Source organism: Ursus americanus, chromosome 10 (genome assembly GCF_024610735.1).
Source record: "Ursus americanus isolate L20-20 chromosome 10, mUrsAme1.1.p, whole genome shotgun sequence".
NCBI classification, from domain to species: Eukaryota; Metazoa; Chordata; class Mammalia; order Carnivora; family Ursidae; genus Ursus; species Ursus americanus.
The window spans coordinates 56069183-56096954 of record NC_142136.1 but is presented as its reverse complement, the minus strand read 5'-3'; the positions used below and the strand labels follow the sequence as shown (position 1 = coordinate 56096954).

Genomic DNA, 27772 nt, shown 5'->3' with positions numbered 1-27772 from the left:
TTTAGTCAAACAACTTTGTGATATTTATATTCCATTGCACAGATATCGATTATACAAATTAGTAACACAAGTTATTTCTTAAATTCCAAACATTTTCTAAAATATTATTACAGCAGATGTCTAGGATATTAAAACATCGAGGTGGAAATCATACTCTAAATAGTTAAATATGACACTGAAAATACTGCACATTTTAATTAGAGGAAAATTCAAATGTGTGCTCAAATGCTCTAACGAACTAAGTAGCAGGGCAGCTAACAACTACTAGTAAGTCACCGTGGTCCATTTTTACGTATGCATATATATGACTATTCTTTAGATAACCCCTCCTCTGGAAAATGCATAATTCAAACGTAAAACTCTGGATAAATGATTTAAAGAAATTTAAATTCTTCCTAACACATAAGATCTATGGTGAAGTGTATTATTATCTATGACTTCATACAACCACTAACTCAAGATAAAAGACACCACACTTGGAAAGAAGAAAAGATTTTTAAAAGGTAATGGTTTTAATTGAATTAATGAGATGAAAAGATAGTGAAGCCCTGTTTGCTACTTACATGAAAGAAGATCTTAAAAAATAATCACTGCACAAAATACAAAGGGTGGGGTTATGCTGCGATATTAAATTTTTCTCCCATAATTTTTCTCTTGACTGTTCAAGGACAAATTACAGTTTCCACGGCAAATTTGTTTTCAAAATGCCGAATTGTAACACAATTGCTGACTTCACGTTTCTGAATACCTGTTTGGGAGGGAAAAATTTTTAAATTTCTGGTTCTTTAGTAATTCATACTTATCTTCATAGTTATTATTTATACATATGAAAATATTTTACTCTATACTCCATAAACTTCTATAGTTTGATTTTTTTTTTAACACTGGAAAAAATAATTTTCCTCTCTTGTCTAAACTAAGTATCTTAACAGGTCTTAGTTACCAATAATAAGCCACATGTAAATTTATGACCTTGAAGGTAGTGGAAATATTCTGTATCTTGACTGTGGTGATAATTCGTTAAAACTCAGAACTGCACACTAAAGAGGGTGAATTTCATTATACGTGTAAGTCTGGCTTTAAAAAAAAAATTACCAACTATAAGGGAAATGAAAGGAAATGGGGGAGACACCGTCATTCTTGTTTTTCAGTTAAAAAAAAAAAGTTAAATGACTTGGCAAAGCTACATTACTTATGTCAATGCTCTTAATTCTTCAGCCAAATTCTAATTAACCTGTGATTATCCTTAACATGATCCAAAAGGCAAACTCTGTTTAGAATCCAAATCCCTCAGCACACACCTGGACAGCTTCTCCAGAGATCCTCTGGAAAAGAAGAACTCCTACACAGTGTGACTGAACCAAAGTGGGGGGAAGAAGGTTGGACTGGGTGACTACATGGGAAGTGAGGTAACAAGCATCTCAAGGCACTGACACTTTGCATTCACCTAATTCTCTCTTCTATGAAAAGAGTGGATTTAGAATTTAGATGATTCTCTGGAAATCTAGAAATACTATGTAGTGATACAGTATAGTATGACTTTCTTACTCGTGGCAAGCACACTGCTAACAATACCAGCTTACATCTGAATCTAGCTCAATATCAGAAGTGAAACAACAAGCTTTTATGCCAGGACTCTAATCTTTAATGGTAAAAAGTATTACCTCTGATGGTTTCTCTACGTTGCAGTTTGTAAGTTTCCTTGTCATGGCACAGTCGGTAAATAAAGAAACCCAGGTGATCCACGTTTTCAATGCGATCAGTGATAACCATGTGTTCGTGAATCAGATATGACTGAGGCAAATAGGTTCCAGCCTACATGTGGAAGACATATGAATACCTCAAAACACACACTGAACAGATGAGGAAAGGTATGGAACAGAGGCTGGCAAACTACTGTCCACCATCTGTTTCCATGAGTAAAATTTTATTGCAGTAGAGTCATGCCCATTTGTTTATATACTGTCCAAGGGTTGAGTAGTTTGCAACATAGATCTTATTTCTTGAAAGCCTACTATTTATTTTTATGAGGCCCATTAGGAAAACTTAGATAATAAATTAAGAGATTGTATTTTATTTCAAAATATAAATTAATAAAAGGAAAAAACGCGAAACAGCCAAGTCTTAATTCTTCTTTCTAAAACTCTTAGCTATATTTCCAGTAAGATGGGCACTTATAGGGCTAATATCTCAACTGGTAATTCTAAGATGCTGTAACATCATTATTAATAAGAAATACTTGAGGGGCGCCTGGGTGGCTCAGCCGTTAAGCATCTGCCTTCGGCTCAGGTCATGATCCCAGGGTCCTGGGATCAAGCCCCTCAGGCTCCCTGCTCCGCAGGAAGCCTGCTTCTCCCTCTCACACTCCCCTTGCTTGTGTTCCCTCTCTTTAAAAAAAAAAAAAAAAAAAGAAAGAAATACTTGAACAGGGGCACCTAGGTGGCTCAGTCGGTTAAGCATCTGCCTTCCTCTTGGGTCATAATTCCAGGGTCTTGGGATCAAGCCCCACGTCAGGCTCTCTGCTCAGCAGGAAGCCTGCCTCTCCTTCTCCCCCTCCCTCTGCCTGCCACTCCCCCTGCTTGTGCCCTATCAAATAAATAAAATCTTTAAAAAAAATATTTGAACATCTTATACCTTTATGTTAATAAGTAACTCCAGCAGGTTTCTCGGTGGCATAACAATGGAAGTGTTCAGTGGAATCACATAGCACTTATCCAGATTAAGATCTAAATAGGCTGTGAGTTTCTGGAAAGAGAAAGATACATTTTCATTAGATTAATATTTGTAACACAGGCAGCATCTGGAGTTTTAAGAATAACCTGTACCATTAAAATGGGTTGGCTTTAGAATAGGTAAATCACTTGCATTTCAACAAATGAAGTATTTGGTGGGATAGGAACAGAAGGTAGTAATGAGAGGCAAAATTATTGCTACTAGTAAATAAAATTCTTATCAGCGGTTTGCTTCTATAAATGATTAACAATAAACTGTTAAAACTAACTGCAAATAGCCTATCATCTGATTAAGAGATATAGTCAGTTCTCTTTTAAGCCCTAACATCCTCCAAGGTACCCATCTGTTACATGTAAAAATGAACTTCTCTCCTATGCATCTAGAATGGTACTAGTTACTACCATCCTTAGAGAACTGAAATGATTAAATGATTTTGTGTTCTTGTGGTTCAGATGGGAGAATATGGTTGAGAAAGACTGACTCATAGGATGGTTTCGACGACTAAAATGAGTGAAGCCATGTAAACACTTAGATTTCTAAGAGCTCAGTGTTAGTTATTATTTACTATTTGCTTTGGATAGGCTTATTATCTTGAAGTGCATAATTTTTCAAACTACTTTATAAACAGATGTATTTATCAGGCATGAAAATTCATGCCTGATTTCATCAGATGTATTTATCAGGCATGAAATATTTGCAAAGCTAACTTCAGTGATATGCCTGAATGTTCAAACTGGCAAACTTACATACACATGCAAAATCCAGGATAATACAAAAACTTCTGAATTTCAGAATCCTGGTTTAAGAAACAAAACATTCTTGGGACAAAAATTATTGGGGCAATTTAAATATCAACTAGGTGTTAAATAATGCTGTATTATCATGTTCATTTTCTTAGATGTGATAGTGATATAGGAGTTATACAGAAGAGACAATAGTTCAACAGGGGCAAGTGTCAAATATGAGAAAAAGACATTAAGAAAATACGGTAAAACTTTGGAACTAGGTGGAAGATTTGGGATATTCACTGTGTTCTCATTTCATCTTTTCTGCATCGTATAACAATATTCAATACTAGGAGGAAATGCAGAATGAGAACTTGAAAATTGATGAACAAATGATGCAGAATTAAAATTACTAATTTCTGAAAATTCTACAGAGAAATGGGACCATGAATCACCTCTTACCTAAGAAAACGAGCGCATAAGAAATAGTAGCAATTTACTAGCAAAGGAGCAGCAACCAGAAGATGGGCTTTAAGGGAGATAAGGCAAAGGGAAGTCAGGGTCACTGAGGGTCTGCTTCAGACAAAGAGCTCATCAAATGTTGGATAGTTTACCTTGTAAGGAACATTTTTTTCTTTAAATAACAAGTAAACTCTAAATATTAGAAATTAGCAAATACTGAAATTAAAACTATAAAAAGCACCAACTAAAGAACATGCTTTTTTTTTTTTTTTTTTTTTAAACAGTTCCAGGAACCTGGCTCACCTTGTTGAAGTCATGAACAATGTTGGCAGGGTCACTATCTGCAAATTCTGGGACAGGCACACTGATGAATTCAACCTCATCTTCCTCAAAGATCTTAATATTTTCCTCAATTGTCTGGTAGCGAGCAGCCGGGGCATCTGCAGAAGGCTCGTTTAAGATGACATCATCTTTGATATACTTTATTCCACAGTAGTACACGTCATCTGGCTATAAAGAGTTTAAACACTATTTCAGCAATTCAGTGGGAGACAGGTTTTAAATGTAAGCATTACTTAAGCTGCCACTGCTATCTAAATAGCATTTTGCTTGCAAACTCTTACTTTTAGATGGCAAGTCAGACAGTTTAATTACAGAGTTAACATATTCTTTAAGATGGGGTTTTGAAGCATTGTTAAAAAAAAGGTTTCAGAAGGAGAAAAGCAGCTCATTTTTCCCTTACTTTTTGTAATCGACAAAAATAGAATTTAAAGCAATTATTCATCTGGTGACAAGTAAATTTGAAGAAATAGTCCTATTTTCACCTGTAGGCATTATTTTTACAAAAGAATATATTCAGAAATGAATGTTTTTTTCTGAAAGACTATACCTTTAAGATTTTTTGATGTGATTCACTGATTAAATGATTTTTCTCTTATTAGCCAAAAAACGGATAGTTTTTCTATATTTTTACAGGTATACAGGTAGTTGTGATTTTTTCCCTAAAATATATCACAATTAAATGGAACATATCTGATTATAGCAATCATTATGAAGACTTTTTTTAAAAAGTATACATAAAGGCTAGGAGTATGTAACAAAACGTCAAGGCAAAAATATTTCTGTATGATACAATTACAAATTGTTTTTTCCAAATCAAACACATTTCTTGTAAAAAAAAAAAAACTGCATTAAAAAAGATGACTAGTATTTCAATAATGTCTACCAACATGCAAATGAGCATGAAAGGTACACATCCTCTGGCAGAATGTTTCATTATTTCAATAAAATCTATTTGTCAACAGTCTCTCCAAATTTTAAAATGTTAAAAAAATAAACTTACTAAATTATTGTCAAGAGAAATGTATCACAGAAGAGAGATCATAAATCATGATTTTTATAAGAAAAATCTGTCTTAGCCCACTAGGATTATGGACTACTATTAAACACTCTAAGTTACAAAATGATGGTCACCACAAATGACTTGACTTCACTGCTGAAGTTACACAATCCTTAAAGAGAAACCAAAGGCTGGGAAAGAGGTGGAGACACGTGGTGCCACTGAACTCAGTGTCCAGGAGTAAAGGCAAATTGTAGGTGAGTCCAAACTGGCTATCAAGTTAAGAGTCTATCAATATGGCAACATTTGATGCTGTCTGATGTCCCTACTCAATCGGCAAATAATAATACTATACCTTAGCTACTAGTTAGAACAGCAAAATGAAGGTCAGTTAATTTTGAAAAATCATCCAATAATCTGTCCTCTTTAGGCAGCAACATTTCAAAACAACATTATTCTGCTTTTAGTAACTGCCCAATAGGCTCAGCAAACTTATGTTCGGATTTTTTTTTTTTATTGTTAGTCGCCATACAGTACGTCATTAGCTTTTGATGCAGTGTTCCATGATTCATTGTTTGCGTATAACACCCAGTCCTCCATGCAATACGGTGCCCTCCTTAATACCCATCACCGGGCTAGCCCATCCCTCCACTCCCCCCAACTAAAACCCTCAGTCTGTCTCCTGGAGTCCATAGTCTCTTGTGGTTCATTCACATTTTTTTATAATAATTTTTTATTATATTATGTTAGTCACCATACAGTACATCCCTAGTTTTTGATGTAAAGTTCCATGATTCATTACTTGCGTGTAACACCCAGCGCCCCATGCAATACGTGCCCTCCTTAATACCCATCACCAGTCATTCACATTTTTAAACACAGCTTTAAAATAGGACCACCGGCATGGCCAAAGGCCACAGACAAAACATGCAGGCTGAGAACAAATTTGGGCCAATTTTCTAATAGCATGAAAGAAAGGCAAAAAAGTCCTTTGCATTTTTCCACTTACTTGAAGTGCAAAATATTTGTACAGGTATGCTCCTCCTAGAATGACACCTGCAAGCATAAATGCTAGTCCAAAGCACATGCACCAACACCAGGCTCTTCTTTGGCCAACTGGTACCACTTCGTCTGGGTCCTAAAATATGAAAAAAGACCAACAATGGTCAATATTGTATTTCCAGTCAGAATCACAGAAAGGTCAGGATTCAAAGACGCCTAAATTCAAAGAAGCCTATTATCATTTTATAAACAAAGATAATAAACCAATGGACCCAGGTCTCTAATCCAAATCAACCCAGGATTTATTAGGTGGTGGTGCCAGGACTCACCACAATGCCTCTTGAGCTGAGCCATCAGTCTCTTGGGAGAGTTTTGCCTTCTAACTCTCAACACCGCTGCTCCTCACACCTCCAGAACATAGCAGTACACCGTAATTTCTATTTTCTGTGCACAACTTTGGTGATTAAAATATCTTCTAACATTTAAAAATTCAGAAAAGGCTACAACACAGCTTTGTGCAATGTCCTGCTGAGCCTTATATACAACCTCAGTGTGTATTACACTGTATTATAAAATTATGTATCAGCCTGCTACAGGTAGCTCATATTTCATGGCAGGTATCAAACCACTCCTAACAATACACAAGAAAAAGTAACAGGAAAATAAGGGACAGAACAAATAATATGCAACAAATTATTTAAACAACTGGAGTCTTGAAATAATCCTATCATTTTACTGCCCTACCCTAAACAAATCCCAGTTTGACAAAGGTCATTGTAAGATAGAAGCAGTAGAAAAATGAGAAAAGATTCAACAGAAAAAAAAAATTATGAAGTCAAGAGACATACAGTTAATTAGAAATTTGATTCTGATCCACTCAAGGAAATAATTGAGCCTTAGAATGTCAAATGGGGTCACAATATTCAGTCCTTTTAATACCCGCTTTGCCCTTCTAACTCAGTCACACTACTCTGTCACTTCAGATTTACAGCTGATTTCTGATTTGTACCCAGGTTCATGTCAAAGAGCTGACAAATGGATTAGCTGCTAGTGTTATCTAACTCATGGCTCAGGATGTATTGTACATACAGCAAAAGGCAGGCTCCAACTGACTTGAAAATGTCATCAAAGACGTTCTGGTTAGTAGTATATATGTACAGCCTCTCAAGTATGGGACTCTGATCTTTGCTTGGAAAACTCCATATAGGACGTATTAAGGGAGAATGTAGATTTGATCCACATCTCTATAGATAAATAGGATATAAATTAAAAGGAAGAAAAAGTGTATCAACAATGCTGGATATGGTTCAAGCATGAATACAGTTAAGAAAGAATGAAAGCTAAGGTTATGTTTTCAATGCTAAGATGAGGAATTTCGACTTGTTACTACTGAGAAAAAGCCCAAGCCCAGATGTCCCAAACAACCAAGAACACTTTAGGGCTAGACAGTGCGCGACTAGGTTAACTGAGGTCTTAAACACAGAATTTAACACTGTACAACAAATGCCTTTTAACTTAAGGATTGGATCAGACACAGTGAGAGCATTTACACTCTGCTGTAGTAGGTGAACTCGCCACTGTACTGCACACAGACTTAAGACAAGTGTACTACAAAGTAGCAGGTGAAAAAAATAAGCCTAGAGTAATTTATCAAGTCACGTAAGATATTCCATCTGTAAACAGAAAGTTACAAGAATTCCAGGGAGTCATAAGCTAATATGAAACCTGAATGATAAAGTCTAGTATTTTGCTTGAGCCCTTGTCTGATGTAAATATCTAAGGAAATAAGAAAGAGTTCCCAGCATAATTAATTTAAGGGTGGGAACAGGGTGGGGGGGATGGAAATGACAGATGGAAACAGTCATTTCCAAACATTTGGTATCAGCTGCTGAGACAGTCAAATGTGCGTACAACACCCACCCTGTTTGGCAGACTCCCTTCTCTAGTAGCACATAAATGAATATCCAAAGACCATGGGCAGACACTTATAAAAAAAAAAAAATGCAGCCCCAACTGTCAAATTGATGACAAGTTTCTGGGCTTTTTAATATATCATTTTTAACTGGTCAGCAAATTTCAAGAACACATTATAAATGTCTACTACGTGCCAAGAGCTGTGCTAGGCACTGGTAGATAGCCCCTGCCAAGAAAGAAATCATTCAGATCAGCCTGGAAAATAAATACACAAAGAGAATATAAACATGATATGGGCTCTAACAGAAGAATGTAGAGCACAGAAAAAGGGGCAGTGTTTGGAGTAGACCTCCCAGAGGAGAAAATACTAGAGTGGAATGTTGAAGGACAAATGCTCATTACCCACACAGAGGACAGTTAAAGGGCATTATATTTAAGGCAAAGAATGAATAAAATCATGGAACCAGAATGCATGATATCTCCAAGGACCACATGTGCTATGGCTGGCATGCCCAATATGTGGGGAGAGTACAAGAAGAATGGAGAGGTAACTGGGACAGATCACAAAGGGCCTTTATATACCATGCTATGGAGTTTGAATGCTCATGTTCATTCAAAAAAAAATCACATTTCTGGACAATGACAATTAAAAAAAATTAAATTTCTCTATGAATTTAATTTATAAAATGCTTCACTTATCCACAGGTCATTTTTTCAGCACTTCAACAATATGAACCATGGCTTAAGAATCAGAAACTAAGTCTTCGAATGACCATATCATAGACCCAAGTCCATAAACCGCAGTCATGTACTTCCTAAAGGAGCTATCGGGTCTTCAATATCTATCTGATCTCTTTTTTTTCCTCTTCATTTCTAGCGATCATTTCCCACCTTGCATTAGAATAATTCACTCTCTCCCTACCAGGCTATAAGGTTCTTGTGATTATCCATTCATACTTACTTTGCATTACCGGTAGCTCTGAGCCCAGCTTAGTACTTGGTTGGCTCTCAACAAATATTTGATGAGTGAATGAAAATTTGGATTTGTTTTTAGAGCTTGGTTATTTATTTTTTTAATGACCCATAAAAGTTACATCGACAGCCAGCACGATAATGAGGGATCGGGGCAACGTAAGAATTCATAACACACAACAGATAGTGGCTATTTAGCGAAAGAACAGCAGCTCTAAGGACTTTACCCAGTTCAACCCTTATTAAGGACCTATTACTTGGAATATACTGTGCAAGATCCTTTGGGAAATCCAAATGTGATTAAGGCATGGCTCATGTCTTAAGTAATTTACAGTCAAAATTAACATTATTCATGAGAGATAAATGACATGCCATATTACAATCTGAGTCATGGAGAAAGCATTAAAATATATTGAAGACAAAAAAGTTCTTAAGTGATTTATTAAAAGTGTATTTTAAATGATTAACACTGGAAGAGTAAGCTTGAAGAAAAGGCCACATATGTAAGATTTAAGAAAATCCCCGTGACCATCTCAAAATACGTCGAAAACGCATTTGACAAACCCCCAACTCCCATTCATAATAACATTTCTTTGCAAACTGGAAAGAGGTGAAACTCTTTAACATGAATAAGGCTAATAATGATCAAAAACCCACAGCAAACCTCATAATTAATGGTGAAACTTCAGACGTACACCATAAACCTTTCAAGTCAGGAATTATGAGGGTTGCCCACTAAAACCGATTCTTTGTTTTCATCCAACATTATACTAGAGATCCTAGCTAGTACACAATTGAGAAGCACAAGAACAGATACAAAGATTACAAAAAAGAATGCAAAGCTATCATTATGTGTATATTACTGTCTAGAAAATCTGAGAAAGGAAAATCATTCAAACTAATTAAAGTTCAGCAAGATCGCTGAAGATCAGTAATTAAAAGTCAACTAGTCAAAGGTCTATATATTAGTCATACCATCATTATTCATAATAGCCACAAACTAGAAACAACACAAGTATCTACTAAATGATGGGTGGTTAAATTGTGGTATATTCATACTGAATCAAAAATAAGCTAAGTGAAACAAATCCAACATAAAAGATTACTTATTGCATGATTCCATTTTTATGAAATTCCAGAAAAGGCAAATGTAGTAACAAAAAGTAGCTCAGTGGTTGCCATGGCCAAGAATTGGTGAGGGGGAGATTAAAGATATATAAGGAAATTTTAAGATAATGGAAATATTTCGTATCTTGATGGTGGGGGATATACAACTTTATACAATTACCATAAATTCAATCAAGTCATACACACAGAATGTGAGAATTTTATTGCATGTAAATTATATTTCAATATAGGAAGTGTGGGGCGGAATCAACTGAGTTCTTATGTACCAGGCAATAAGAGAAAGTCTAATGACACCAAGTGCTACGGGAAGTGTGGAGCAATAGGAATCGAGAACCTTCAGTTGGCAGGAGTTGGTGTAACTGCTTGGAGAACAATTTGGCAGTATCTAGTAAAATTCAACACACACACGCGCGCGCACACGCACACCCTATGACCCAGCAATTCCATTTCTAGGAATGTGGTCCTAGATAAAGTTTTATACATGTACATGAAGAAAAAGGTCCAATAATGATTACTGCAGGATGGTCAATAAGGAAAAAATAAGAAATGACCTACACGACCATCAAGTGGAGAATAAAGTATTATAGGTTCATATAATAATAACTAAAATGAAATCAACTAGCATAGCTGATTTTAAGATCTCAGAAACATAATGCCAAATTATGGGGGGTGGGAAGGCAAGCTGGACATTACCAGTCTATGATATTCAAAGACTTTAAAAACATATCAATTGGTACTACAAATTCTCTGGTTTTGTATGCTTGGCCTAATTTAAACAAGTCACAGAGACATTTCCTCCCCTTGTACCGCAATAAAACTGGTGCACCTTAAATTATGCTGATAAGGTAAAAAAGCTCCCACGGGTGCTGTACAATTATCATCTCATTAATCTTCCTAAAACCTCAGATTTTTACCCCAGTTTACAAACGAAGACGCTGAAGCACACGCTGGCCTATAATCACCCCTCTACAGTAGTAAGGAAAGACACAGTTTTTGGAAGCATTCTTGCTCTCTCACTGTACTAATTTCTGATTCAAATAAATCTTATCATATTATAAAGTAAAATTACTTAACCAATTATATTTTAAGCACAATGAAGGATAAATTCTGTTCTGGTACTTCAATTAGTTAAGAATTAGGTCACCTCAGTCAGTTCCCTAAGAGGTTTCAGTAAATGTGCTTCCATTATCAACTTAACTCAGACAAAACACAAGAGTTTTCATATAATTTTGTTTCTGTTCCTATACGAAGTAATCACTTCACATCCTCAGGCACTTCTATTTGAGCCTTCTTTATAGGATGAATGAAGACACATTTTTTCCCCAAAGCTCTCAGATATACTATTATGCAATTATTATAGCGAATGAAATCACAAAGCTTTAGGAACCAGAATATAAAAGAGGAAAACATCTTAGGGTTTAAAAATTATATTAGCAAAGAAAGAAAAAAAGAGTGAGAGAGAGGAAGGGATGAAGAAGGGAGGGAAGAAGAAAGGGAGGAAGGGAGGGGGAGAGAGATGGTATAAAAATGCTTTAAGTATAAAAATGATACAGAAATATAGAGAAGAATCAATACAATTTATTCAACTCAAAGTAGCATGAACTACTGAACCTTCAGAAATATATTTAGTTATTTAGAAACATGTACATTTTTAAAACACATTTGGTTAATATGGATAAACATGGGAGATTCAAAGGCCAGCTGCCCATGGATATGTCTGGCCTATACACTATTTTCCAAAATACAGAATTAACTGCCGACATGAAAAAAAAATTTAATGATTCAAATTTTTACAAATGAGTTTCTCATTGATGTTCTAGTTTTCTCGACTCCTCATAATTTTTCTCCCCAGTTGAAGACCAAACATACCAAATTCTATTCTACTACATTGCTTAGTTTTGAACTTTTATCTTCATTCCTGCTATGACTGGGTATATTCCCTTCTGAGAACCTAACTTTATAAAACCACCAGTCTAAACCATTCCCAGTATAAAGGATTTTGACTTCTGAGTTTCAGACTGGATTAATATTCTGAATAAAAAACCTTAACGCTTTAAATGACACAATAGGCATTCTCTTCCAAACATCAAATCCAAATACGGATGGCATCAGCAAGCCAGAAGTGGTGACAGAGAAGAGGTGGAATTGGACAAGCCAGGAGAAAACCAAGAGCCAAAAGCTACAGGAATCCAAGACCTTTTCCAGACAACTCCCAGTTCCCAGGAAAGATAAAAGCAGCAAGAATAATAGAAGGCTACTTGGTTATAATACCAACCATATCCTGGAAAAGGCAAACTACAGAAAGACAAAACAGGGATGGAGTGACAGCCAGAACTACAAAGTGGTATCAAAAAAGAACATTTGGGGGTGAGGAAAATATTCTGCCTCTTGACTATGATGATTATACAACTACATCTGTCAAAATTAACACAACCATACACCTAAATGGGCTCAATTTTCATTATGTAAATAATTCTCCAGTAAACTCAAATTCCTCTCCTTTCCCAACTTAGGAGCAACAGGTCCATTTTTTCCTAAGACCCAAGTAAATGATACTAAAGAAGCTGGAAAAGATAGAAGACAGAACTGAAAAGACTGACAGCAGACGAAAACTGTCAGAATTTTGGAGGATGGAAACAGCTGGACAAGTTTAACTTCTCTATCTCAATTATGTCATCCTAAACATGGATTAATAATAGCACCTACTCACAGGGTTGTTGTAGGAATTAAATGAGGAAAGGTGAAATATTTAGATCACTACTTGGTACATAGCTGTAAGTGCTCAGCAGATGACAGTTATTATTATTCCAGTACCATCTGATTTAGCTGAGAAAGGTAAAGCTGAAGCAAGTATCCACTGGGGTTGAAGCCAATAAAAAGCAATCTACAACAGAATCCTGAAAAGGCGAACTGGAAAAGATTTACAGTACTGGAGGAGGAAATTAGATCGCTTCCTATTCCAGTAAGAATTTTAAAATAACAAACAAACAAACCTTGGCTATCATTTAAGATCTATTTAAAATTTTTCCAAATGCTTTCCTAGCTATATTCTTAGAACCACAGAAGTTATGTAGGTGACGGCCCCAACAGATTACTATTATGTAGAATACCAGTGCCATCCATTTACTGTGGGTACACGTTCTATCCACCTGACTTGTACGTTAGCTTTCTTTCCCAAGTATGGAGGCATCAAAAAGACATGATCCAGCAACCTGTTCGTTATTAACAGCATTGATTATCAAATACATATTCTGCTATATGTAAAGGAGATCTATGGCTAAAAAGCTAAAATCTATAAAGACATCGAACATTTGTTGACATTTTGTCTTGTTCAATTAAGTCACTATCTGAATTATGCTTTCTCATTTTACTCTTCAAATAAGATTGCTACCATCCATCTCAACTATGGTGAGGAAGTCCACATGAGAAATGTTGTGTCTAGCACACAAAAAGGAAGCAGTTTTCCAAGTGCTTGCATTATATGGATAATAAAGTTACTGCATTATTTTGTACTTGGACTAAAGACAGATTTTTTTACAAAGTGAGAAACCGGGGTGCCTGGCTGGCTCAGTCAGTGGGGCGTGCGACTCTTGATCTTGGCGTTGTAGGTTCAAGCCCCACGTTGGGTGTAACGATTACTTAAAATAATATTAATAAAAAGTGAGAAATCAGTAGAAAATACGATGTCTACAAAATAGATTTTCATTAATGTCTTTTTTTGTGAACAAATCCTAAAATACACAAGCTGCAATAAACAAAAAGAAATGAAATTTTTAAGCCATTGCATAATAATTTAACTTGTGAAACCTGAACCAAATTACTGGCATCATATAAAATTGGCACAGGCCTAGGTTAAAAAAAAAAAATAGGTCAGAACTTAAAAAAAAGAAAAAAGGCTATAAATGCTTTTAGTGCTGGATCACAACTTAATCATTTTATATCATTAGGGATAAGTGGAGTATCTAACACAAAGTGGAATGTTAATATAGGAATACCTTAAACATTCTCTATTCTTCTACGTATTTTAAACATAGCCATTATTCTTAAAGGTGTTTATTCAATCTACACTGAAGAAAACTTTCTATTTGAGGAAGTGAAATTTCAGGAGATTTTCTTCCTGCTTTTTTTTTTTTTTTAAAGACTCCACGCCCAAATTGGGCCTTGAACTCAGAACCCTGAGATCAAAAGTCCCATGCTGTACCCACTAAGCCTGCCAGGTGCCCCGGATTTTCAAATTCATATTGGTGAGATCTAAAGGTATTGGGCAGTCAAGAGCATTATATACAACTGCTATTTATTGTTAATCATAGCCTTTACCAGAGATCAATAAAGTGGTCAAGATAGATTTCTTCCACCACTGGCTGAATTCTAAGTTCCTACTGTTACTAATAAAAATATCAACTGTTTTCTTAAAACTTCAAGTGTGATAAGAATGTTCTACTCTCTATAATTCATTATAAAATGAAGTGTCAAGATGGGGGGGGGGAGCAAACTAGTCCTGGAATCATTTTTGTATAAATCCTGGATCTTAATGTCATTCAGCAAGATAATTTACACATTCATATTTAAATATGAATAATTCCATTTAAAATGCAGAATTCTTGATAAAAAATTCAAAGTATCTTCTTCAAAAAGCAAAAAATAATTTAAATGTGAAAAGTGGTATTTTCTGTCCAAGTTTAGAATTTTTAAAGTTAGACAAAAGGACTACTGGAAAAAATTCCAGCTCTTGAGATCAGAGATATCTGTCTACCATGAACACGTAAAAAGTGCTCTGAACCTGTACCAAGCACCAGGTACACGCACAATACATACTCGGTAGTCACTGGGTCTTGCTCCCTTATTTCACCACTCTCCTGGCTCTTGGATCCAGGGGTGTTGTGCTCTTGTGACACTAAAGCGGGTTGTGATTAATTTGGTCTACACAATTGGCTGGTCTCTCTCAGATATACCAGGTGCTACTTGAAGGCTGGGATGCTTAGTAATTTTTAAATTCCTAATACAGTGTCTGGCCATGAAGAAGGTGCCTCTGAATATGTGATCAGTATAGTTTTCAGAAAGAAAAGACCTACTATGGAAGGACCATGAAAAGACATTTACTGCAACACATCATTTTACAGATAAATATAATGAGGCCCAGAGAAGTTAAGTAAAATTATTTGTGTATTATTTCAGAACTAATAAGGCCTGAATATTCTCTCACATTCCATGTATATCTTAGGGAAGGAAAAGCATGGGGCTATTATACCAACCACCTGACTAAATAATAGCTTATGCAAATTAACTCATAATACGTGAAGTGACACCATGTCACAGTAGGATAATGCTCATATCCAATCAGAAATGACTTAGCCTGAGTTTCCACAGAACTCTGCTATAATGAGTTTACCTGAATCATGAGCCACACTCATGCTAAGCACTATGTGTTAACTATTACAACCTAGTGTTATTGTTATGTTTAAAAAATTAGGGGTGCCTGGGAGGCTCAGTTAAGCATCTGCCTTTGGCTCCCCTTGTGATCAGGCTCCCTGCTCAGCGGGGAGTCTGCTTCTCCCTCTCCCTCTACCACTCTGCCAGCTCATTCCCTCTCTCAAATAAATAAAGTCTTTAAAAAAAAGTTTCAAAAAAATTAATAGGATTTTCTGTTCATCAAATTACAAAGGACAGTAACAGGAATATTAAAATCATACGCACAGGAAGCAAAAACAACAAAGGAAAATAACTCAGGCTTACAAGCATATGCATTTGAAAAGGAACAGAAAAGGCAAGATATTAATTACAAAAATGAAACCTAAGTAGAATAACAAAGCCACGAAGCAAAAATCACAAAGTTGGTAGTGAGTGAGTTGTCTCTAAAATAACTCATGGGGGCGCCTGGGTGGCACAGCAGTTAAGCGTCTGCCTTCGGCTCAGGGCGTGATCCCCGGCGTTATAGAATCGAGCCCCACATCAGGCTCCTCTGCTATGAGCCTGCTTCTTCCTCTCCCACTCCCCCTGCTTGTGTTCCCTCTCTCGCTGGCTGTCTCTATCTCTGTCAAATAAATAAATAAAATCTTTAAAAAAAAAAATTTAAAATAACTCATGAAGGAGACAGTTTGGGAACTTTAAAGACGGAGACCAGAAGATGCTTCATGTATCTTTTTAGGCCATCCTGTATGACCTTGCAACTAGTGCTAATATGGGGTACCTGGCTGGCTCAGATGGAAAAGCATGGGACTCCTGATCTTGGGGTCATGAGTTCAAGCCCCACACTGGGTGAGAGATGACCTAAATAAATATACATTTAAAAAAAACTAGCGCCAATAATAATAATGCAGACAATAATGGTTTCCATTAATAGCTATTATCCAAGTCCATTTTAATGTGAAAGGAAATATTCCAATAAATATTTAAAAAGCTATCAAGACAGCAGAGTTAGAAGTCCTATGATTGATTTCCAGTGAAATGGTCATGTTTACTTCTTCCTGAAAGCTCAACAGAGTAATAATAAAGGGATAGAGAAATAAATACATCTTAAGCCAGAGAATGGAAATGAATGACCTCAAACAAACTACATCAATAATAATTTTGAGCCAGAAGCATAAAGAAAAAAAATCTTAAGCTTCTGGGGGGGGGGGAGAGAGAATTGGTCACGTAAAAAGAACCAGGAATCAGAATGGCATCAGACCAGAAGATAATGAAGTCATGCCATCAAAATGCTGAAAGAAAATTACAGCTAACCTAGAATTTTATACCCAAATCAATTACCAATTAAATGTGAGGATAAAGTAAAGATTCTCAGACATGCATGTTTTTTTAAAAAATTGATCTGATACTTTTTCTCAGATTCATAAAACTGCAGATCCAACACAGGATAAAGACAAAGCCAATTCAATTCCAGGATGATAATTACTCTTAGGCACCTGGACATCAATATGCCTAGATTACAACCAGTCTGGATGATAAGACTGAAAAATGACAAATGGAATACTGCCAAGAAAAATACAAAACATGGTTATCTAATAAGTTTGTAAATACGCAAAGGCAATTATACTGCTATCAGAGTCTGAATATGAAATAGCAATAAATACATACAAAATTAAGCAACCCTCCTTGGCCCAAGAAACAATTATTATTAAATCCAGGGAAAATAAAAAGATTTTGTATGCGAAAGATAATAACTTTATTAAGTTATACTATATTACTCAGGTGTAAATAATGTTTATCTCAATAACAATAAAAGCATGCAGTAACAATAAAAGCATGCAGTATCAATTTAACCAGAAATTACTGTAACTACACCTTAAGATAGACTATGTTTGTAATATGTTAATATATAGAAAAGGCTAAATAATCACTTTTCATATTAGGAAGCCAGCAGATGATATCTAAAATTGCAAAAAATACAAACAAAACAAAAACCAACAACAGCAGCATAAGTATGTAGAGTATAAGTTTTCCAAATGTGGTCCGGAGACACCCTTTTAGGAGTTCCACAAGGTCAAAACTATTCTCATAATAAAATTAAGATAGTTTTTTTTTTTTCATTCTCACACTCTGGTGTAAAGTTTTCCCAGAGGCTCAAAGTGTGACAGCACAACAGGCTCACCACAGAAGCTGATGTGAGAATCAGCTATTATTAATAGTCTCCTACTAAACTATTCAGTAGAGTGTTACAAAAATGTGAAAGTGCTACCCTTACCCTTCTTAAAAATTTCTGGTTATTTGGAATATTTTACCATTCATAAAAATGCAATTTACGATACTATGTTATAGGTTCATTATTGATATTTTAAATTCATAAATAGTCTTAATTTCTAATATAGTAAATATCAGTAGATATAACCTACATAAATCAAAAGTTCTTTGGGATCCTCAGCAATTTTTAAGAGTACAAAGGGGTCCTGAGACCAAAAAGTCTGAGAACCTCTCATTTACAGAAATGCGGAGCTAGGATCATCACATACAGCTAGGCAGGTTTTTCTGAGTACAAGATGCCAGGCCAAGGTGATGGATAGAGCCAGAATCCAGTCTGTATCCTGCTCACCAAAACCGCAGAGAGCACCCTTTTTTATTTTGCAGAAAGCCTAGAAGCTAGAGTGAACCCAACTGCCTCAAATTAATCTTCAAAGATAGAAATTAGATTAGTGGTTGCCTCTAAGGGGAGAGGAGGACAGACTCTAAAAGGACATGAGAACTTTCTGAGCTGATAGCCATGTTCCATCTTGACTGGGTTGTTATTCGGGTGCATATATTTAAAATTATGTAACTGTACACTCAAACTCTGCATTGCACTGTATATAATCATAGTGTAATTTTTAAAAAGTGGGTTCCTCTGTGACAGGGCAGGAATATTTGCTTTTTTTTTTAAAGATTTTATTTATTCATTTGACAGAGATAGAGACAGCCAGTGAGAGAGGGAACACAAGCAGGGGGAGTGGGAGAGGAAGAAGCAGGCTCATAGCGGAGGAGCCTGATGTGGGGCTGGATCCCAGAACGCCAGGATCACGCCCTGAGCCGAAGGCAGACGCTCAACCGCTGTGCCACCCAGGCGCCCCAGGAATATTTGCATTTTAAAACTAAGTATTATTTGGTAAAATTCAAAATTAAATTTACAAAATTCTATCAACATCCTTTATGTAATGGAGAAATACCCACTTCTAGGAAAATGGATACAACTACAGACTGCTAAGGGTTTTATGTTACAGGAAGGAAAAATCCTCACCAGAATATCTTGTAGAGGGTGATGTAACAACAATATCATTATGTAACTGACATGTGACACAGGGATAAACAATAATAAGAACAGAATATTCCAAAACAAGAATGATGAGGGGGGGAAATGGGACTTTATTATAATAGATGGGGATAGAGGAAACGCATTAACATTTAACTTGTTTCTATGTAGCAGGCACTGTGAATTTCATCCCAACACTCTAGGGCTGGTGCCACCAGACTATTTTGCAAATGAGAGAACTAAGCTTTGGGGAAGTTTCCTGACTTGTCCAAGCTACCAGATCCAGGTTACAAAATTAACCTTTGCCTGCAGGATCTCACCCTATCTGAAAGCGGCTTTAGGTTGGCAGCACTGGTCTATAAAAAAAAAGCAGAACAGAAATTCAGAGCTTCTCTGCTTCACTAACTTTACTTCTACCTTTAAATCTCCACTTCTAGAAATTTTTAAGGTAAATTTACTTAAAACAAGTGACATCTGCAAAGCTGAATCAAAGCCAACAGGAAAACTAGAAAGATGCTACATTCGGTCTTACATCACATGGCTGTTTAATAATCTGAGGAATGCCAACCCCTATGACAGTCGTGGTTTTAAGTAATAGTAACGATATTGGTGATAACAGCAGCTAATGTCTTTTTTTTTTTAAGAGAGCAAAGGGGTGGGATGTGGCAGAGGGAGAGAGAGAATCTTAAGCATGTTCCATGGCCAGCACAGCAGCTGGACGCGGGATGGCTCTCACTACCCTGAGCCCAAATCCAGAGTCAGCCTTTTAACGGACTGAGCCACCCAGGTGTCCCTAACGTCTACTGAGTCTTATTCTCACTCTATTCCAGGCCTGGTGATAAACTTTTTACAGATTATCATACTCCCCATTTTGCTGAAGGAGAAACAGAGAGGTGAAGTAACTTACCCACGTATCCCGTTAATTTGTGAGATAGGATTTAAACCCTTAAGTATAACTGCACAGTCTGAGTTCTCATTAAGTAGACAGTCTTGCTTCCTCAACTGTACCCTTCTACTGAGTGAGGAAACTGGGACAAAAGGGAGAAATTGGTTGAGTTTCCCCCCCAACCATTTAAAAATGTAAAAATAATTCTTAGCTCATGGGCCATACAAAAACAGGCGGCAGGCCACATTTGGACACATGGGCCTTAAATTGTCAGCCCGGCTCTCCACTGTAAAGGAGACTGAAACAGTGGCCCACGTCAGGCTGTCAGTATTTTTGCCTTGCTTGAAATTCTTGTATAAATTAGTTGGGAATATTTAAAACTCAAGTTTCAAATAAGAACCCTGATTCTAGCTTGCCTTTAATGATTGGAGAACCAAACAACACTGGGTCCTTTTTTTAAAAATGAAAATGAAGAATATTCTAAATTGCTTAATACGTAAAAAGCCCAGCTTCACTTGGGCCCAAGAGGCACTGAGTTTGTGATCTCTGCTTATCATGTCCAGCACTGCCCTGGCTAACACTGACCGCTTGCTTGGGAAATGCTTTTCCTAGCACTAGGACGAAAGCAAGGAAAAAATGAATTGCAAGGAAAAAATGAATTGAAGGAGAAAGCTATAAACTGAAAGATAAAAACTGACAAGAGTAGTGTATACAGCAAAACAGAAATACTACAAAGGTTGGCTGAGAAAATGCATTTTAAGAAATGCAGGCGCAGACAGATTGATTCTGGGAATCATTTTTCCCAGCACTAAAGCTGGGTCTTCTTTTGGATGCTGTAGTGATCCGAGTAATTACTTAACAATGCAACTTACTATTTTTACCTTAAATAATTTTAAACATGATAATCATATTTAAAGCAGGGAGAACAATTCAAGATTTAAGCTTTAGCCTTAACGTTCGGCAAAACGTATTTTTAAAAATAATTTTGGCATTAAAACAAACTTTCAAATATACAAAAACCCAGCAAAACTCAATTTGTTAAAGTATGAAATTCAACTATGTCAACAAGTTTATGCAAATATTTTTAAATCTCCAAGTACTGCATATCTAACACCGTAATTAGTACCAATTTCTCAAATAAATTCCCTAGATATTTAACTCAAAAATGTTCAGTATTTATAAATTAGCCAAATTTTATTTCATCATTAATTTCTCTTCTGATACACATCCACATATACATTAGCTCTGAGTCGTATAGTTACTGCTGGAAGCTGATTAATACTAAAAGATAAAACACTAAAGGAAAAATCAGAATATCCCTATCATAAAAATAATTTCTTTTCCCTAACTCAAAGATCAAAATTCTTTTGCTTAAAAATAAAGTCTATGTTCATTCTTACTTGATCTTGCCCCAAATGGTAAAATTATAGAAATACTTCAGAAAGTTCTTTCTTCCCCTCAAATCAATTACAAAGCTTTAAAGAAATCTTCAATTGTTAAAAGTAATTTTGTTCATTCAATTGTTGGTAACACATAAAAAGAGGATTATATTATAGCTATCTTTAAAGCTATTAAGATGTACCACAAATACTAATTAAAGGGAATAATCACAATTAAATGATTTTTTAATCATGTTCTTAGGTCACATCTTTAATAAAATTTCTGTTTTCAACTTTCATTCATCTACCTTGCAAAAACATTCACTGTTAAGGTTTGTGCAAAGAAAGTAAGACAGCCAGGAAATAACTACACGTAAGCTTCGTGAACAACTAGCCCCAGTGTTTATATTTTCTACATCCTTTGGACAAAAACCACCTCATTGAGAAATTCAGAATTGTCAAATCCTTTAATAGGAAGTAGTTATGACCTGAAAAAATTCTTTGATGGCAAAGTCCTTAACTCCTTCAGTTTAAGTACTAATAAAAATTGCCAAGTTTACCTAAACCTTTAGGAGGATTCATCAATTTTATATTTGAAAAGACGTAAATATTTTCTGGATCTTCCTCTACAGACAGTATTTTACGCAAAGCAATCCAAGCAGCTTTAGTTATAATATGAATTCAGAAAGTATTTCCTTTTGAAAAAACATAACGCCTTTTAAATACACACCCCAGATATTTATATTATGATGACAGAACAAGATAAATAAAATGTCCCAGAATTACTACTTATTACATTTTTTAATGAACATTTAAAGTCAAGCTTTAGTAATATATAATGAAAATTTTATAAGTTAAATACTAAACTAAATCAACTTAAATAAGCCTGTGCTATGTGTTCTAAGAGATCCTTCAAAAAACCTTATATTCACTTAAACCTCTAATATTGCAGAGCTGAATGCCGCAACGTCTCATGGGCTTATGATTTTACTAGTAATACATTGCTTCTGTTTAGTCCAGACAAAGCATGTTTAAGATGACACTGTGGAGCCCCAGGCAGGTAGCTTGTCCTCCAAATATGCACCATGCAACCTTGTCCAACCTTTGTCCACCGTCTGCAGCGGCAGCAACCCGCAAGGCACGTATACAGGCGGGGTGGGGGCAACCGGCCTGCCAAGTCACAGGGTATGCACGGGAGCAATTAATTTATCTCCCAGTACTAAACCCTCACGCTTCAGCTATCAATAACCTCATGGAGAACCAAAATGTAGTGACTGTGAAGTTTTTACTGGCCACTGTTTACAATACGAAATTACACAACTAGGTAATGATACTTCTTTAAAAAGAACCAAGCTCCCAAATCCCTTCTCTAAAGGTCAACACATTTCAGTAAGTGTCATCACATATTTTATGTTCCTCCTTACTGCCAACTCCCCCAAAACAAAACAAAAACCCCACCAACACCAAAAAGCTAAATTACCAAACCCCTCAGTCCTATTTATGCACACAGGAAATACCAGAAAGTGTGAACAACTAGGGTCCAAAGAGCCATGCTGTAATGGGTAACTCAGAACTTAACTGGGTTAGTAGTCCTGCACTTTTCTCTACCAATTCCATCCTGCCCCATCTTCTCTCCTACACAAGCACTTTCCTTTTCTCTCCCTTTTACTTCTACAACTACAATGCAGGGTGGAGGAGGGGCAACACTATTTTTCGGCACTACAGTTTGCAGGGATATCTATGAAGCAAATTAAAGCTTTTTGAGTCTTGATATTGGGAAAGGTGTTTCATAATTCGGCATTACAAAAAAAAAAAAGAGCTGTTAACAACTATTGCTCTAAGGTAACCCAAAATTAAAAAATTGGTTCATTACATAATACCTTGGTCCATTTCTTTTCTCTTTGACCCACTGCTAATCAATATGAAGGAGGAACGTAACATGCTGAACATGGAGAAGAAAGGGAAGTCTGGTTAGGATGAGGAGGTAGCTGTTACTTTTCACAATTAAAACAATTTAATTCCTGCCAAATGTAATTATGTAATCCTAACATCTTCAGAGAATTTTAAAACTGGAAGAGTCCTTACAGAGCATGTGGTCCTACCCTCTCATTTTATGGATAAGGAAAACTAAAAATTTAAGCCCAAGATCAAGCAGTTATGTAATGACAAAACTGGAACTTCTGACTCAGTACATTAAGTATTTTCTTTGATATTTGCACATATATAACAATATTCCAAAGGTCAAAGTTACAGACACAAACATGAATGAATTGCTGCCTGTAACATAAAACATGTATATAATTTCAAATTCACCTGTTACAAAAAAGAGGTCATACTCTTTGCTATTTCTGTATCTGAGCTTTGTGCCAGCTGGAACAGAGAGAGAAAGGTGAAAAATTGAGGGGAAAATGTAGGAAAAAAATAGTAAATAGCAAGCTAGCTGAGATCATCAATAGACATGACTAACTGGAGTTGAGAGCTACTGAAAGACAAGATTGAAAAACAGGGCAATGGAACCGCTTTCAGAGGGTTCTCAACCTGCAATGAGAAAAGAGCTAAAGAAATAGCAAGAGACAGGAGCAACACTGAAGTACTGGAATGTGTGTTACATAAGACAGCTGACGGCTGACGGGGGTGATCAGAATTCTTGGTGGTAGAGAGAGACCCGAATTCTTCGGTAGATTCTAAGGTTGTAGAATCCTCATTTTTAAACCAGAATCCAAGATGACACCAGGGCAGGTGACCCTAACGTGTACATTTGGAGAAACAAACATCATTTGGATATTATGGTCTAGAAGGGTTTAGAGGTACTAAAAATTTCTTGTTCGGGAGTTCTGGTCCATAACCAGCTTTACTTCATTCTCTCAACCAACCAGGCAGGCAAGTATATGCCCCAGGCAAACACACGAAGGTCGATTCTGTGCAGAATCCAGGCAGTCAAACTCGGTGGTTACCATAAAGTCACCCCAAGGAGCTACAGCATATTATGTAATCACAGCCCAAGCAGAGATGAAGAGATCAGAAGTTCTTTCACAATGCCTGTTATTAAGCAAAGTCTTCATTACCGTTAAGTGTCTGATTTTTAGGATTCTACTTTTAATGTAGAGCAATATTTTGCCACTCACTGAAGAAAAGAAGACTTTGAGCTTATAGCTAAAAAAAGAATTAGTCATTTTTTTATCTGCCTATTCATCCATGACTGCTGCGTGGTTACAAAGAAATACTCTGGCCCCTGCAGCTTAGTTCCAGTATTTTTATTTGGATATGGGAAAATAGATATAGAAAATAGAAACAAAATGCAGAGCTACAAATGGTTACTTTTTCACAGTGGCTGTGACCACAAAATTTGAGTATGGTCAAACTGTGAGAAATTCTGAGAATCTGAAAACAGGGTTAATGTTTCAGGAATGACAGAAAACATCAAGTGTCAGACTTACAGCTGCCTAGCAAATTAGTTCTGACTTTTATCCAGAGTTCCAAATCTCCTTCAATACAGATCAAGAGAAAAGCCCTCTGAAGTGACATCATCCGATGCTTTCTCTCTTTTTTTAAAGGGAAGGAACTGTATTTATTTACAGGATTTTAAAAAGATATATAGTAGGATTAAAATCTCTATATGTATCCGAGATTGTTATGACAGGGTACTTGACAATCTATTTTAGGTACGATGAATGTTACATAAACATAGAGCTAAGATAATAATTTGCTACTGGAATTATCCTCTGTGCATTCCAAACATTTTCTTTTAGACCAAGACTGTTTGCAATGGATTCAGAAAAACAATACCAATACCAAAACTCTTAATCCTTTTAGGGATAGGAAATCAGTTCACTGTTCCTATTACAAGGCAAGGCAGTCATTTAAAAATCAACCCCTGAAATTTTGTTTTTAACCACAACATTTCCAAAAAATAAGTACAGGTACATCCAGTTTAACACTACAGTCTCAAAATTTTTTAACAGTATACTAGTGCCCTATTTTTCAACAGTAATTTTCATTAAACCATATTAAAAAAACACACACACTACTCACACCTGCACACAATTATTGGGTTTTTTGAAGTTAAAACTAAGTTTATCCTACTGATAACAGGTCTTTAAAAATGCTAAGGAAAAAGGAAGTTGTGCAACATAAATAACTTCTACAATTTGTACAGGATTGAATGTTTGCAGCCTAAAGATCTTGTGGGAAACAGGCTATGAAGCGTTCCTTTTTAACTTCTGACACAATTACAATTACATTCTAAATAAATTATTATTGTAATCTGCTAAAAGTTAGCACAAGTATAGTTCCACTCCTGATTTTTAATTAGGACAAAAATAGGTATTTGTAAAAATAAACGAGAATTTTATAAGGGAAGTAAGAGTTTCTCCCGTTTAGTTTCACTTAGCGTAAGGGGTCCTCATAAACATGCTTATACAATTTAAAAGCCAGTCGTGGGTTTTACACTAACATCTACCCAGTAATTACTGATCTTTACCGAGAATATCTGTTTTAATTATAAAATCAATAGCTAAAGCCTATTCTGAGCAGATCTTCACCTCACTTTCTCCCCTCAACCGCTCCTCAGCCCCCTTTCCAGACCCCAATGTGAAGTTCACCTGCCAATACCGAAGGGCCGTGGAAAAGGAGGTACAGAAGAAAATGCTTTTAAAATTAAGAAGCTTACAACAGCTGGACTTAGTCCAAGTGCTGGTCAGCCTAGAAACGAAAGTAGGAAGCAACAGAGGTTTAGGCTTGTAATGATGTCAGCCATTTTAGGCACATTATTTATACTGGGAGGAAGTGCCAAACTCTGTTGTTGTTTTTGTTGTTTTGCATGTCGCCGCTGGTCTCCAGGTGGCACGAACCCTGTCCCGACCCCACGCACATTCCCCCGCTGCACAACGACCGTGAGCTCGGCACAATTCTTCGATCCCTCTCTCCAGGCCTCCCAAGCCCCGGATCCCGTGTTAGGCACCGCTTCCTGCACACGCACTTTCTTACAAAGGAGAAGCTGCGGCCGGACAAGAAAAGGGGAGCAGCCCCAGAAGAAGAGCCCGGCTCTCCCGGGGACCCTCGCCCGCGACCCGCGCCTCCTCGGCTTACAGAGTCACCCCCGGCCCCGCGCAGCCCTGCCGGCCGGGCCAAGCACCCACACCCCCGACCTCCCCGGCCCGCGGACCTTGCAGTCTACCGCGACGGCATCGGGGGGGATGATGAGTGCCTCCTCGCCGCACTTGGGTTCGTCCTTCTTGGCCTCCTTCTGGGCCAAAGCCGAGTTGAACGTCACCTTCACCATGGCGCGGCCTGGGGCGCCCTCGGAGGGCGGCGGCGGGCTCGAGGCGGGGGCTGCGGGCTCCTGGTTGCAGCTGCAGCCTCCTCGGCCGGGCTCCGGGCGCGGCTCAGCGGCGGCTGAGGAGCGGTGAACGGCGCGGCAGCGGCAGAGGCGACTACTGCGGCACCGCTCCCGCAGCCTCGCAGCTCCCGGGCGAGGGCGGAGACGGCTCGCACCCCCGGGGGCGGGGTCGGAGCGGGGAGGACTGGAGGGGCGGGGCCGGAGGCGGGCAGGAGGGGCGGGGCCGGGCGCCGCGCCAGACTCTGCCCGCTCCCCACGTCCCACGCAGGATCGAGCCGGGGCGGGACCGGCGTTCCTTGGGTGCGGGCCTGGATTTTCCGGTTCTGAGTTCGTTTCTAGCCGGTTTAACCTCGGGGCTCAATGTTGCAGGTTTGTAACAAAATCAGGTGAACTTTTCTGGGTTTGCCGCGCACAGCGGATTAGGCCGGCCCTTTCCTGCTTGCTGCCCCCACCGCCAAGTCTAAAGACTAGAACTTTTGGGCGTCCACACCTCCATTTCCTCTATGTTGTGGAACCGACCCTGTGGAGCGCAGAAATGTTTAATACGCTCTATCCTTGTGATCTGACTTCTTTTATATTCCTAGGACCTCACCCAAGGGCGTTACCTCACTCAGACTTGCCTTGTCTTCTTTCCCTCCCTTGGAAGTTCAATACCTTCCCTGCCTACTCCCAGAGCAATTTGGAGGAAGGCTCTTAGCAGATTTGTATTTTGTACATCTCACATTCCTAAAACAAAATGTTCCACTTTTGTGCAGATTTGAACGAAACCCGCGTGCACACTGGGCTGATTTGTGATTGAAAGGCAAGGTACTCAATGATGAGTCTTTAGTAGTTTTCTACAAAATTTTAAAAAATATTAAGGATAAAGCAAAATTACATTTTGAAAAGAGTTTACTTAAAACTATGTGAGAGGATACTGGCCTGCACTCTTACTGGGTTAATGATTGTGTGGCCCTTTGGACAAATGGTTGATCTTGTACTTCTCCCACATTCTCCCACCCCACTCTGTCCTGTTTCAACCTGAGATGTCGATAGGTCTAGAATGTTTCAGCTGTGTCAAGTCTGACCCGGGTTAACTGTAAAGAAGGTAGGTTGAGGCTGAGTTCCTTGGAAATGTGGCTCTGCTCAAGGGAGAGGTTAGGTCTCAGACTCGGTAAAATCAGACCCAAAGTCCCTGT

General features: G+C 37.4%; 1 protein-coding gene across 1 annotated transcript; it reads right to left on the bottom strand.

Annotated features, from left to right (window-relative positions):
- Positions 1-26731, bottom strand: ITM2B (integral membrane protein 2B). Its single transcript, XM_045796811.2, has 6 exons — positions 26421-26731; positions 6269-6397; positions 4224-4430; positions 2635-2745; positions 1665-1815; positions 1-748 (listed from the first exon to the last, which is right to left on the bottom strand). The coding sequence occupies exons 1-6, from the start codon at positions 26535-26537 to the stop codon at positions 663-665; spliced, it is 801 nt and encodes a 266-aa protein (XP_045652767.1). The 5' UTR covers positions 26538-26731; the 3' UTR covers positions 1-662.
- Positions 26732-27772: the final 1041 nt, after the last annotated feature.

Coding starts and splice junctions, on each gene's coding strand:
- ITM2B (XM_045796811.2), bottom strand. CDS start 26,537: ATGGTGAAGGTGACGTTCAACTCGGCTTTGGCCCAGAAGGAGGCCAAG. Junction 6,398..26,420: donor CCGTCGCGGTAGACTGCAAG/GTCCGCGGGCCG, acceptor TTCATATTTTAG/GACCCAGACGAAGTGGTACC. Junction 749..1,664: donor ACGTAGAGAAACCATCAGAG/GTAATACTTTTT, acceptor CCTCCCAAACAG/GTATTCAGAAACGTGAAGTC.